The following is a 15277-nucleotide window of genomic DNA, read 5'->3' as shown; positions in this document are numbered from 1 at the left end:
CGTTTTTTCTTCCAGTTGGGTGGTGCGTTCACATATGGCTTTTATATCTGTGCGCACATCCCTGGCAAGCTTGGAAAATTCTGCTTGTAAATTATGCTGCAGTTCATGCATCATCCTTTGCATTGCCGTTTCTGAGGCTGGTATTGTGGGATCTAGAGATATGGAGGTGCTGTCACTCCGGTCGGAGCAGGCTGTAGGTGATTTTGGGCAGTCGGTGCCATTTTGAGGTCTCCCTCGCGGCGGAGTTAATGCCGTTATTTGCAGCTCTGCCGGGCGTATTTTCGCCTTCTTGGCTGTGCGCTGGGACATGGTTGCGGTAGGACTCACCCAGGACGCTTTCCGTGATTCTCCGTTTCGGGTATGCTGGTGTACTCGCTGTTATATTGTTTACCCCGTCGGAGCTGGCTTCTCACGCGTCCATCACTGCGAGCAGCCAGGCCACGCCCCGAACAACTAGATATTTTAAAGAATTTCCATACCCCTTTAAAAGTTTTTTATCATCTCAGTATGTTAATGAACAGCATGTTGTTTTAGATTTACAGCTTTTTATGGTTAATCCCTAGCTCTCTATCTTCTCAGTGTCATTACTATTCATTTCAAATGTCAATAGTAGTTATCATCTTCCCAAAAATCTGTAGCTTCTTTCCCAATGTTTTTTTTTTAAACAGGAATTAAGTGTTAATATTTTATTGGAGATTTATTATTCAACTACTATTCCTTTACTCAGGTATGTCAGCAGTGATTTAATTTACAACTGTCAATCACATACATCATCCATGTTGTCACCTTGCACCTTGGGTCCTCCCAAGCAGTGAGGATCAGTTTCACATCAGATTGGATTAAATTTCCATTCGCTATTAGACAATGCTTATTGGTAATTTGTCATTTTGAGCCCTGCTGTTCTGCATGGTTATATCACTACTACTACTATACTACTATAGTTTGAACCAATTCTTGTCTAGTTGTTTCTTGGTTAGTGGATATATCCAGCCTCAATATCACCATTAAAACTATTATAATTAAATGGTTTAACCCCTAGAAAATCTGTTGTGTTTACTAGCTGTTTGGACTCTTGGCATTACAGTTAGGCTCCTTTTCGACTACCTTTTACTTTTTATTATAATTTGAAAGGTGAAACAAATATCTTTGAGATAGGGAGATGATTAAAATTACATTATGAGATTAAATAATATGAATGAATGGTAATATTTCCATATAGTTACGTTATATAATATGAAATGGGCGAAGTAGGCAAGGGGATAAATGGAGGCCCATAAAGGTGTAGGAATTTGAACACTATTTTAACACATTTTAATTAAGCATATATTATTTATTAAAATACATGAAAGTTGCTTTTACATGTCTACATATTCTTTATTATGTCTTCTAATTATATTTCTGGGCTCCTTCTGAAGTGGAACATCCTCGGTGACTTAGACTCCTCTTGCTTAGCTAGGCTAAACACTTTGCGTCTCCCCACAGTTGGATTTTTTATAAATCAGTATATATGGTGTGGCCAGGGAAGGCTGTCTGTTTAATACGAAGTGTGTTGTTTTCCTGGAAACACTGCTGTCATCAAACAGAAACCAGTCTTCATTTCCATTCACAGAGCCGAGGGCTGAAGAGTGTTTTTCAGAATGTAAACACCCTGAATTATCAGATATGTCCCTCGCATAAGAATAATAGTGACCACTGTCAGATGATAACCCAGAATGGACCACAACAGAATTTAAAACATAGGGCACTTGTTGTTGGTTTTGTGACAGGTCTTCTACCTCAGGTCTTCTATTCTCATTCTCCAGTGTCTGATCTGCTGATGCAGCCTGAGATGTTGATCTCTCTACAGGCAAATCCAGTACGAGTGGAATGGATACAGGATCCAATATCTTACGCTTCACATTGCAGATTGTATCATAGGCAAATCGCAGTAAAGTTAAAATGAGATATTGTGGCTCTTCCACGATCATCTTAGTCCTTTCTGCTGTCTGGAGGGAAGCACATGTTTGACACTGATACTTGTTATCTCCATCGAGAACCTCTGGTGCCAGGAAACTAGTTAGCAGGTCTTTTACCGTAGGTGTTTCCTGTGTCTTTTCCTCTCCAGTTTTTTGACATGAGATGTTGCTAGTGGGTGATTCTGCAGCTGGGGTCATATTGATTGTAACAGAATCGTAATGTTTTTCCTCGGTAGAGCATGCCATTACCGGTGCTGGTTTGACAAATGAAGAGAAAGCCAGAGGAAGATCAGTGAAATCTTCTCTCTTCTGGGAAGTGCTTTTGCAGGTCTTACACCAAGTGTTTGTTTTCAGCTTTCCCCCAAACATGCTTTCTATCACAGTTGTTTCTTCCTTCCCCAGTTCTGTGCTCCCATGTGTTGAATTCTGTGTTGATTTCTCCTCTTCTTGCAATCTAATGCACAAACAAATATAAGGCAAGAACAATGGAAATTTAAAAGCTTCAACGTTTGTCTTATGCACACAGAGTGTAACTTTTAAAGACTAATTAGCTAATATGTAGATTTTAGCAATGAACTTCAGCTATTTTATAAAGAAACATCTCCTAAATTATCAGTTAAAATGAATTCAATAATACCGTTTAATATTGTGTATTTTGCTATTCTTCACAATGTTTAAGGTATGAATGACGACAACAACTAGTCAACAATTACTAGTTAAAAAGACTAAGTATAGACCAAGTATATGTACCTGTTTAGAAGGAATCTGAGATACTCGGCAGAGTCTTCCTGGGAATTAGGACTGGACCCAGGTGGTCTTGAAGCCATAAAAAATTCACTAGGTGCATAAGCTATTCGCTGGTTAGAAATTGAAAAATACATTCATTTAAAATGTTGTACTGGCAATAAAAAGGCACAGTGATATTGACATAAGACATTGTTGTTGTATCCCCAGTTTAAGGCTAGGTTAACTTTATTGTTATTTTTTTTTAAAATCTTTTATTCAACTTAAATTAAGTGACTCAATGACACACACTGTATTATAGATTTCAGATTTTTGCAACTGATAGGTGGGCATGCCCATTCATATGTATTGCTTAGGATTTGTGTAAAAATAGGTTTTAAACAAGTTTTGTGCTGTATTTTAAATAATAAAAGTGTATAGTTAGTTTTTTTAAATATATATTCTTTATTTTTGTTGTGCAAAAGCTAATACATGAGCTTGTGAAGCCACAACAGCATTAGCAAACTAAGCAATACCAGTGTGAAACAGTGCCATGGCACATTTTTAGGATTACAATTAAACTAGATTGTGTATGGAGCAGAGATGTGAGAGATAAGAGGAAAAAACACACATCTGCATCTCAAACAATTTATCATTGCCACTGGGTGTTGAAATACATAGATCAGATTCTACAGGATGCTGATTTGGCTGGGGGATAAGATTAAAACCAAGCAAATAGACTAAATAAATGTGAATGGTACATTGGACAACTGGGATGGTGAATAAATGAGCCCTAGCTCCAGGCCCAAGGTGAGGGCTATGGATTGTGTACAGGAGGGACTGTCAGCCTATGCCTAAATTGGGCACCATTGGAATATTCTTGCTGTGTCTATTATCAACGTAAGGCAGCCTATGTAAGCGACCCCTCATGGCCTCTTTGTGCTCAGTAGCCGATCTCCTAGAGACTTGATCCTGAGGGTTATCCTGTGCCACAGACCCGCCTTTCCGTGCCCTCATGTACAGATTTCGATGCCTGTTTAACCGGACATCGTCTTCTGTGTGGAGTGCAGTTACCAGGGGTACGACCCAGTTTGGACTGAGGTTCAGGATGGCAGCAATCAGATGCAGGACCAGACTCTTGGCATGTATATGCCTTTCCGAGCCACGTCCTCTGTTTCCACGCTGTAGGCGTGACCACTGAGTGTCAGGCCCCGCCCTTGTAGTTAGTTTTTTTAATGTTAAGCAAATTGGAACTTTCAGAGTTTCTATAAATAAGGAAATGTTCTAGGCACCATAACCACTACAGTGTGCTGTAGTGGTTTCTGGTGCCAGAAGAGGCCCTGTCCCTGCTTTCCCCCCTTCCCCCACCCCCTATTTTTATTAGTCAATGCGTTTTACCAAGGCATCACTTTTTACCAGGGGTCCACATATGCCATGTCTCCGCTATTTAACTTGGAGAGTCAAAAACTTCTAGACAGGATCTTCCATTTGCCCTTCTGAGCTAAACCCTGTATCGCCAGGCTTAACTCAAATAGTGGAAAGCTGTTTGTCAGAAGTACTGTGGGTGTAGAGCGGTGCCGTGTAGATCCTAGGTAAGAAGTCAACCTGGTCTACAATGGTTTGACTACTTACAAATTGGAGAGAGGGAGGAGGCCAGAGTACTATAGTGGTTATGGTGCTTGAAATGTCCCTTTAAAAACATACCTTGTTTGTATGAGATAACTTCTTGAAAAGATGTTTCAATTTCTCCATCAGTGATTGGCACCCACTCAGATTCAGAGATAACACGTACCTCCTAAAACTGAAATAAAAACATGTGTTTTACATCTTATTCTTGGACATTCCAACTTATACGAGATACAAAATAAATGCACACAGCAGCCCCAATGCTAACTCACTGTAGCCCCATACACACACTACAGCTTATATTAATATACACACACAACAGTCCACATACATAAACATTAGATACACACATGCGCACACGACAGCCCCTAGATGCACACACACCATCTAGACACACAAACACTCTCTATAGCACCTGGACTCACACACTACAGTCCGTGGATAAACACTACACTGAAACACAAACTTCCCTGTTCACACAAACTACAGCCCCTATACATAAAAAGGCACATTACTGCTCCTGTAACACGCTACGGTCCCTAGATACACCCACATGCACACAACAGTCCGATACACATATGCTCTAGAAGTACTACAAATATACTCAAATGCTTTCTCTCTCTTTCAACAACTGCTAGTCAGACAGACAGACAGACACACACACACACACACAATCTCTACAGCCCCTAGATGCACACACTTTACATCCAGTGGAAACATATACACACTACAGTGCCTAGTCACACATGGTACACCACAGACTCCTTTACACACACACATACACACTACACCACAAACAGTCACCTCTATGCACACACAATCCCACAATCGGCTTCCAACCACATACAGTACCACAGAGAGCCCCCCTACACATGCACAACACCCTTTACTGGCCATGCCCCACTTTTGTCCTTTGTTATCCATATTATAGGGACACCAGAGATTGCAGAGCTGTGCTTTGTTAAATAAACACAGGACATTGGTCCCATGCAAGTGCTCTTCCCTGGAGTGACAGCAGATAAGCATACTCACTTTGAGGTGGCGTGCATGTCATCATTGATGACATTAAAACACCCATGTTCTGTCCCTGCCCCCTTCAACTGGGCTGCTCTGCGTTTAAATACCTGGGCTGAATTATTTTCCCAGTCCAGCCCTGGTGTGAAATAAAGCATAACTTACTCTGCTGCCATGAATAATGCTTGCAATACACTGTTCATAAAACATGTGTTTCCCAAGTTGATTAGGCCAATTTTCTTGGTTTTTAATTTCAGTGACTGTGGCAGGTTCTAAAGGAAGAGAAAAAAACAAACACACTCACAGTTAACAAAACGCATAATATATAAAAATGTCAACAAACAGAAATGTGTTTTCCGTGCTCATCCAGCCAGTCTTCATGTAATGAATTGGCGGATCAATGTGTGGAGTTACAGAATGCCCTTTTTGAAAATAAATCATTCTTTTTGACTTGGTCACTGTACCTCCCTATGGAAAATGTTGGAGTTTTGTAAATATTGCTAATGGTTATAATGTTCAGTTTGTTAGTAGAATATTTATATCTACTGCCATTGACACATTCCACTATACCCAGCAACAGTGTTATTCGCCCCTCCACAGCCTCACTCCCATTGTCCCAATCCACACCCCAGTCCCATCTACCCTACTCCATTGCCATAGCCAGATATCCCCACGCAGCTCCACTGCTATAGGACTATTCTCTCTTCCCAGTCTCTTTTCACTCCCAGCCTCTCTACCATATGCCCTAATACACCCATTTCCCTATGCTTTGTGAATTTATTTTTTTGAAATCCTGATCTCCCATGACCTATCAGGCCCTATGTAGGTATCCTGCAGATAATCTGCCTGTGATCACCACTTCCCAAGGACTTAAATATATAGAACTGTATAGTAGAGCAGTGGTTCCTAAATCCCAAATTAGGTGCATGCAATTGTTCTGAATAAATGCTTTTTTACAGTGTCTCTGCCTTCCTATGTGTAATAAACCCACCTTTCACTTTGGGATGAGTCTATTTATTTATTTGCTACATTTATGTTATAAACCACAATGCAATGGTAGAATGGGTCACTGGGCTAAATTTTCATTTGAAGAATGGATCTTAAGTGCCCGTGATTCTGCTTAGTCCTTGTACAGCAGTAATTAATTAATTGGTATATGACTTGGATGTTGTATTATTGTTATTATTCTAAACCAAGGATGGCTAAGATTTGAACCACTGTTTCTCAACGATATTCCCCATGATGCTCAGTCAGCCATAGGAATGTAGTTCGGAATCATCTGGGGTGTCATAATTAGCTGTCAGTCCTCTAAACCATCTCTATGATATCCTTAATCATGTCTTACTATATATTCATGTTTATATGTATTTTCCTATTTTTAGCATGTAAACAGTTACATTTAAATCTAAATTGTATTGTTATTATGTTGTTCCCTTTTTTTGTAACAATATATAACTTTTATGGCTGATGTAATATATGTTATACATTTCATATAAGTACATTAAGGGTCTACTCAAGCCTAATACTTCCTAATAAAGCTATGTACCTCAATTTCCTTGGGCTTGCTCTTGTCTCCGGTTACTTTGCTGCGGTTATTGTTGAGGAAGTTGATGATGTCTTGCTCACAGGTGAGATTTTCGGCTCTTCCTTTGCCTGTGAAAAACCCTGTAATGTTCAGTTTCTCAAAACAGGCGAACGAGCACCAATTGCAAACCCGCAGTCTTAGACACCGTACGAAATCACATAGTTTTGTCCAAAATAAACGTATCCATAATATCAGATTTTGAAACCATCCAGTTTTACTTTTTGTACTGGAATCTTTGGTCTCAGATAACGTTTCCTCAATGTCAAGGACTGTTGCCTCGTCTGTCATATTTGTTTCCAACTGTTTGTTCACAGTACCACAATTTTACAATGTGTATGAAACACTGTGTGTGGATTTTTGATAGAATTAGTAATAAAACTCTAAGGACAACTCTAGCACACTGAACAGCAATGCAGCCAATTCAGTATTGAGTGAGTGTTCCCTCATGCACTGGTGAGAAATAATTGTTCAAATGATGACATCATAACCATGTCACAATCTCATATGTTGATAATGGCATAAACAAAGTTAAAATTACTTGTGGGCTCTTAAAGTTTAAATAAAAATAAATAAATGCATAGACAACAAAACATGTGCAATGTATATTTGTATACTAAGTGAGGCTAGCATTAAGGGCATCAGAAAAACAGCTATAAGATTCAACAAAATAAGGTTCTCTGTACTCAGATAGTGAAATGTTGTGCGCCTCTTCTTTTTTTAATGATATATTTTTTATTAACAAGGGAGATTAGGAGTATACAGTACGACATACAGGTCCTCATAGGTGTTATCATTGGTATCGGTTACAAGTACAATGATTGTATGAACAATAACTTATAATTGGCTGACAGTAGGGATGCACCGAAATTTCGGCCAAAAACGGTTCAAACGGGACGAAATTTAAAAAAAAAAAATCTTTCATATTTTTTTTTCTAGTGCATAGTTCAACAGACATGCTTGGATTAATGGTTCAGATGATTATATATCACAATGAAAGATAGTAATTATCACATGAAAGTCAAGAATACTGCACTTGGGACAGGGGGGAGAACACTATGGGACAGGGGAGGGGGGGAAAGAACACTATGGGACAGGGGTAGGGCCGGATTAACATAGGGGCTGATGGAGCTGCAGCTCCAGGCCCAGGCCCAGGCCCATGGAATAGGCCCATTGATTTTAAAAAAAAATCACTACTCTTAGGTTGCCAGGTATTTCTCAGAAGTATTTCTCGGGTATTTGAGGCTGCCTAGCCGGTGCTCGTATTGCAGTAATAAACAGAGTATAAACAGAGATTATTCTGCAATACCAGCGCCAGCCAGTAGGGGTCGCTGTTTGTGTGGAGAGAGGCAGGAATAAGAAGTTATAGCATCTCCCTCCCTGCCTCTCTCTACTCACTGATTCGCGGTGGAGCAGCTCTGCACAGAGAGGCCAGACATGGGGACGGTGAGAAACTTGGGGACGCTGAGACATTGGGACACTGGGAGACATAGGGACACTGTGGAACATGAGACACTAGGGACACAGTGGCCCCATGTCTCCCAGTGGCCCCTAGTCGCTCAGTGTCCCCATGTCTCCAAGCCAGTGTCCCTAGTGTCTCAGTGTCCCCATGTCTCCCAATGTCCCTGGTATCTCTCAGTGTCCCTGGTGTCTCTCTGTGTCCCCATGTCTCTCCCAGTGTCTCAGTGTCCCCATGTCTCACAGTGTCCCAATGTCTCTAAGTGTACCCTAGTGTCCTAGTGACATCGGGACACATGGGGACACAGACTCTAAGGGATACTGGGAGACATGGGGAAACAAACACTAGGGGACACTGGGCGACATGGGGACACTGAGACACTAGGGGACACTGAGAGACATGGGGACACTGGGGGACACAGGGAGACATGGAGACACTGGGAGACTTTGAGACCTGGGAGACATGGGGCTCTCCCAGTATTCCCATGTCTCCCAGTCAGTGTCCCTAATATCTCAGTATCCCCATGTCTCCTAGTGTCCCTGGTGTCTCAGTGTCCGTAGTGTGCCAGTGTCCCTAGTGTCTCAGTGTTTCCTAGTCTCTCAAAGTCCCATAGTCTCCTAGTGTCTCAATGTCCCCTAGTATAAAAGAAAAAATCCCAGGCACTCACTGTGATAGATTTAAGCAGGTTTATTGGACAATGCAATGTTTTGATCTGTACCCAGGTCTTTATCAAGTCTCCAGTGTCCCCTATGTATCACCGTGCCCCCTTGTGTCTCAAAGTCACCCAGTGACCCCAGGTCTCCAAGTGTTACCTAGTATCACAGTTTCCCCAGGTCTCCCAGTGTCCCAATGTCTCTCAATGTCCCCCAGTGTCCTAGTGTCCCTGGTGTCTCTCAGTGTCCGTAGTGTCTCAGTGTCCTTAGTGTCTCAGTGTCCCTAGTCTCTCTGAATTCCTAGTCTCCCAGTGTCCCCATGTTTCACAGTGCCCCCAAGTGTCTCAGTGTCCCCTAGCATGAAAGAAAAAAATCTCAGGCACTCACTGTGATAGATTTGAGCAGGTTTATTGGACACCGCAATGTTTTGACCTGTACCCAGGTCTTTATCAAGTCTCCAGTGTCCCCTATATATATCACAGTGTGCCCTATGTATCCCAGTGTCCCCTCGTGTCTCAAAGTCACCCAGTGTCCCCAGGTCTCCATGTGTTCCCTAGTATCACAGTTTCACCAGGTCTCCCAGTGTCCCAATATCTCTCAATGTCCCCCAGTGTCCTAGTGACATGGGGACACTGCGATACATGGGGACACAGACACAAAGGTACTGGGAGACATGGGGACACAGAAATGCCCTCTTTTTGTTTATGTTCATCCCTTTCGGCATTCTGGTTATGTGATTTGTGTCAGTGGCCCAGCCATTTACCCCATCCATAGACTTCCTGCTTTACTGGACACGGCTATTAGAGGGTATGGATTTACTTGAAAGGTGAAAGCGTGAGATAAACATAGGGTATGTGTTTTTTTCATGGCTGCATCCTATGAGTTTATCTACAGCACCATCTCCATCAGATAGATGACGCTTTATGTCAGGGCTCCGCGGGCAGCGGTGAGGGGAGGCTGCAATCCTCTCGCAGCACTCACCCTCGGTCCGTCGCCGCCCGCGGTCCCCTCTCCCCTTACCGGTAAGCGAGCGGCGTCCTCTCCTCTTGACACGCCGCTCGCGTCCTCCTCTCCTCCTCCCAGCGGCAGCATGTCTAACGCTGCACGCTGGGAGCCGGCACTGTTATCTAAGCGCCGGGGTCACTCACGTGACCCGGCGTTAAAGCTACAGTGCAACAAACACAGTGGGGGGTATAGATATCCCCCACGTGTGTTTGTTAATACTGATTGGTGGTTAGCCAATCAGGATTCAGGCTAGGATTTAAATACTTACCTTTCCTGTCTATCTGTGCCCTGTTGTGGTCTTTGCTTTATAGTATTGATACTGAACGTGTGCTTTCTGGTTACGTACTCTCTGGCTTGTTATACTGACTTTGTGACTTTCTCCTACCCTTTGACCTCGGCTTGTTTCTCGTTATTCTGTTTTCTGGTTCCCCTTACTTGGCTTGTCTTCTGACTATTCTGTGTGTGCTTAGCCCGGCCACTCTAAGGACCGGTACGGCACACTTTCTGTGTGTGTGTCTGTGTGTGTGTTGGCGTGTTGGGTTCCCCGAATCGTGACATTACAACAGGGCCATAATGGAACCTGCTGACATACCACAGCTCCTAGTTAATCAGGAGGCTAGAATGGAAGGCTTGGAACACCGTATGGATCAGTTTGCTCCAGCTTTGCAGACCATACTGGCTCGTACTGCACACCAGCAGCCTGCCGTCCAGGAGGCGGTTGCTGCTGTGTCCGAACCCATTGCCACTCCAGTACCCGTTCCTGCTCATATAGTCCATATGACACCGCCACAGCGCTATAGTGGTGACCCAGCTTTGTGTCGTGGTTTCCTCAATCAAATTGACATCCATTTGGTAATGAACCCACGTTCCTATCCCACTGACAGAACTAAAATTGCCTTTTTGATAAACCACTTGTCAGGGAGAGCTTTAGCCTGGGCTAATCCCATGTGGGAGAATGCTTCCCCAATGTCCTTTGCAGACTTTTTGACCGCATTCAAACGCACATTTGATCAACCCGGTAGGGTTGCTTCTGCTGGCAAAGCTCTGCTTAGGGTCCGACAGGTTAACAGATCTGTAGCGGATTACACTATCGAATTCCGCACTCTAGCAGCTGAGGTGGTTTGGAATAATGATGCCCTCGTTACAGCCTTTCTGGAGGGTTTGGCTGCTTACATCCTGGACGAAATAGCGTCCAGGGAATTGCCTGTCCTTCTGGATGATCTTATAGATTATATCATCCGTGTTGATAATCGTATTAGAGAGAGACGTAGTCAGAGGCGTATGTATACACAGATGTTACCTGCTTTACCCAGTACTGCGTTACTGGCATTACCCCCTTCTAGCCAACCTCCCCCTGAAACCTTGCAATTGGGTGTTACTGGGTTAACTGAGGTAGAAAAATCATACCGAAGAAGGGAAGGGTTATGCCTTTACTGTGGGAAAAGGGGACATCTTCTAAGAACCTGCCCTGAATTGCGGGGAAAACTGCAGCACCCAAGGCCTAAAGAGGGGTCGACCTCGGGTGTTATGTCGTTTACCCCTCACGTCCCCATTACTAGACCGTTTATTACGGTTACCCTTTTTGTTGGTAATACTACCGTGATTACCAAAGCCTTGATAGATTCAGGGGCTGCTGACAATCTTATGGATGAGAGTTTTGCTAAAACCGCATCTTTGACTCTGATCCAAAAGGTTACTCCCTTGGCTGTGGAGGCCATAGACGGTAGACCACTGGAGAAACCTCTGGTGACCCATGAGACCAAAGAACTGGTTATGTCTGTGGGTGCCTTGCACAAGGAAAGATTGTCCTTTCAAATAATCAACTCCCCTACAGCCTCTGTCGTTTTGGGCTTTCCCTGGTTGGTTAAACACAATCCGATGATTGATTGGGGTTGTTTGGAGATTCTCTCCTGGGGGAAATCTTGTCAAAGGGAATGTATGACTTGTGTTTGTCCTGTTGGCTTGCTTAATGTACCCACAGCCAAACCACTTTCTGTTTATGTTCCTCATGTGTATGCAGACCTAGCTAAGGTGTTTGAAAAAAGGGAGGCAGATAAACTACCCCCGCACCGTGAATATGATTGTGCCATAAACCTCTTACCTGGTACTATGCCGCCTAGGGGTAAGGTATACCCTCTTTCTGAAAAAGAGAACCAGGTAATGGAGGAGTACATACAGGAGGCCCTAAGTAAAGGTTTTATTAGAAGGTCCTCCTCTCCTGCTGGTGCTGGTTTCTTTTTTGTGGCAAAAAAGGAGGGCGATTTGAGACCATGTATAGACTACAGAGCCCTAAACAATATAACGATTAAAAATGCCTATCCGATTCCCCTCATTACCGAATTGTTTGATCGTGTCAAAGGTTCTAGGTATTTTACTAAACTAGACCTCAGGGGGGCTTATAACCTTGTTCGTATTAAGGAGAACGATGAATGGAAAACGGCGTTCAATACGCGTAGTGGGCATTACGAGTATCTGGTCATGCCTTTTGGATTGTGTAATGCTCCTGCCGTTTTTCAGGACCTCATAAACGATGTCCTTAGAGATCTACTGCATGTCTGTGCTGTAGTCTACCTAGATGACATACTTGTATATTCTCCAGATCTGAAGACACATCATACTCATGTCAGGATGGTGCTTAAAAGGTTGTTGCAGAATGGTCTTTATTGTAAATTAGAGAAATGCTTATTCGACCAAACCTCTGTACAATTCCTGGGTTATGTTATTTCTGAACAAGGATTCAGCATGGATCCTTCAAAATTGGAAGCTATACTGTCCTGGCCTCTTCCCCAAGGACTTAAGGCAATACAGCGATTTATAGGGTTTGCCAATTATTATAGAAAGTTTGTTAAAAACTTCTCATCCATTATATCCCCTATCACTAAACTGACAAAAAAGGGTTTACACCCCAGGGTTTGGAATCCTAATGCTATTGTGGCCTTCGAGACTCTAAAAAAGGCATTTGCCACTGCCCCTGTGTTACACCATCCTGATCCTTCCCTTCCCTTTGTACTGGAAGTAGACGCCTCTGAATCAGGTATAGGAGCAGTGTTGTCACAAAGACAATCGTATGACGAACCCCTCCTTCCCTGTGGTTACTTTTCAAAACGCTTGTCAGAGTCTGAAAAGAATTACGACGTTGGGAACAGGGAATTATTAGCCATAGTGATGGCATTTAAAGAATGGAGGTACTTGTTAGAGGGAGCTAGACACAAGATTTTGGTTATAACCGATCATAAAAATCTATCCTATATCGCAGATGCTAAGAGGTTATCCTCTCGTCAGGCTAGATGGTCTTTATTTCTCTCACGTTTTCAGTACATAATCACATACAGGCCTGGTTATCGAAATGTCAAGGCAGATGCCATCTCCCGCCAGTACGAACCTGTAGATTCAATTACCTCCACTCCTGAGCCCATTGTACCCACAACTAATATAATAGCCACTACCCGTTTGGTTATCTCGTCTCTTTTTCTTGATGGTATCAAGTCATACCAACCCCAAGCACCCTCTGAGACCCCTACTGGTAAGCTGTACGTGAAAGTAAAAGACAGAAAGAAGTTGTTAACTTTATTTCACACAGCCAAAACGGCTGGTCATCCAGGGGTTACCAAGACTTACAAGGGTCTTCTCCAACAGTTTTGGTGGCCCTCACTCAAAAAAGACGTGGTGGATTACGTGCAGGCTTGCCGTGTCTGTACACAGTGTAAGTCCCCTAATGTTAAACCCCTGGGACTCCTTATGCCCCTATCTGTACCCAAGGAACCGTGGACACACTTATCCATGGACTTTATTGTGGATCTTCCTTCATCTGATGGGCAGACAGTAATTTTGACTGTAACGGATAGGTTCTCCAAAATGGCGCACTTCATTCCGCTTAAGAAGCTACCTTCTGCGGTTCAGTTGGCTCAGGTGTTTGCCAAAGAAGTGTTCCGCTTGCATGGTATACCACAAGATATCGTATCTGACAGGGGCCCTCAGTTTGTCTCTCGGTTTTGGAGAGGCTTTTGTGCTGAGATGGGGGTCTCCTTATCGTTTACTTCCTCCTATCATCCGCAATCTAATGGAGCTGCCGAACGAGCAAATCAGTCTGTGGAGTTGTATTTACGCTGCTTCACGAATGCGCACCAGGACAACTGGTCTCATCTTCTTCCCTGGGCTGAGTTCGCCAGGAACACTGTGACACATTCGTCTACTGGCTTAAGTCCTTTTATGGTGGCTTATGGGTTCCAACCCGCTGTCCTTCCCGGTGTATTCTCCGACAAGGGAATGCCCGCTTTGGACGAGCACCTCGCCTCCTTACGGAAGATGTGGGATCAGGTCCATGCTGCTCTTTGTCGTGCTGCTGCTACTCAAAAGAGGTTTGCTGATCGTCGTAGGTGTGCGGCTCCTTCTTATGCTCCGGGTGATAGGGTTTGGTTGTCCTCTAGGAATCTCCGCCTTAGGGTTCCCTCGATGAAGTTCGCGCCCAAGTTCCTTGGTCCCTATAAGGTGTTGCGTAGGGTGAATCCTGTATCCTACTCCCTGGCCTTGCCCCCTTCCATGCGCATACCTAACACCTTTCACACCTCCCTTTTGAAGCCCTTGCTCTGTAATCGGTTCTCTGGCTCTCTCAGGCGTTCCGATGCCCTCCGCGCGGTCTCTAGTGACGTTTATGAGGTGGCTGCTCTCCTTGATTCTCGTTTCTCTCGAGGTCGGTTGCAGTATCTGGTTGATTGGAAGGGTTATGGCCCGGAGGAGCGGTCGTGGGTTTCTGTCTCTGTCTTGAACGCCCCCTCCTTGATCCGCTCCTTTCATGCGCGGTTTCCTTTGAAGCCTTCGGCTTCCCGCCCTCTGGGCGGTCTTCGAGGGGGGGGTTATGTCAGGGCTCCGCGGGCAGCGGTGAGGGGAGGCTGCAATCCTCTCGCAGCACTCACCCTCGGTCCGTCGCCGCCCGCGGTCCCCTCTCCCCTTACCGGTAAGCGAGCGGCGTCCTCTCCTCTTGACACGCCGCTCGCGTCCTCCTCTCCTCCTCCCAGCGGCAGCATGTCTAACGCTGCACGCTGGGAGCCGGCACTGTTATCTAAGCGCCGGGGTCACTCACGTGACCCGGCGTTAAAGCTACAGTGCAACAAACACAGTGGGGGGTATAGATATCCCCCACGTGTGTTTGTTAATACTGATTGGTGGTTAGCCAATCAGGATTCAGGCTAGGATTTAAATACTTACCTTTCCTGTCTATCTGTGCCCTGTTGTGGTCTTTGCTTTATAGTATTGATACTGA

The 15277-nt window shown here is 44.0% G+C and overlaps 1 protein-coding gene across 1 annotated transcript; it reads right to left on the bottom strand.

The window, feature by feature from the left end:
* Positions 1 to 1457: 1457 nt before the first annotated feature.
* On the bottom strand, positions 1458 to 7191 carry LOC134601728 (ubiquitin carboxyl-terminal hydrolase 38-like). Its single transcript, XM_063446232.1, has 5 exons — positions 6865 to 7191; positions 5484 to 5590; positions 4379 to 4479; positions 2706 to 2805; positions 1458 to 2409 (listed from the first exon to the last, which is right to left on the bottom strand). The coding sequence occupies exons 1-5, from the start codon at positions 7189 to 7191 to the stop codon at positions 1458 to 1460; spliced, it is 1587 nt and encodes a 528-aa protein (XP_063302302.1).
* Between the last annotated feature and the right edge of the window lie 8086 nt (positions 7192 to 15277).

The sequence above is a fragment of the Pelobates fuscus genome, chromosome 3, assembly GCF_036172605.1.
Source record: "Pelobates fuscus isolate aPelFus1 chromosome 3, aPelFus1.pri, whole genome shotgun sequence".
NCBI lineage: Eukaryota > Metazoa > Chordata > Amphibia > Anura > Pelobatidae > Pelobates > Pelobates fuscus.
Note: the sequence above shows the minus strand (reverse complement) of the source record. Positions and strands in the feature narration are given on the sequence as shown.

Coding starts and splice junctions, on each gene's coding strand:
- LOC134601728 (XM_063446232.1), bottom strand. CDS start 7,191: ATGACAGACGAGGCAACAGTCCTTGACATTGAGGAAACGTTATCTGAG. Junction 5,591..6,864: donor GCAAGCCCAAGGAAATTGAG/GTACATAGCTTT, acceptor CTCTTCCTTTAG/AACCTGCCACAGTCACTGAA. Junction 4,480..5,483: donor GCATTATTCATGGCAGCAGA/GTAAGTTATGCT, acceptor TTTTTATTTCAG/TTTTAGGAGGTACGTGTTAT.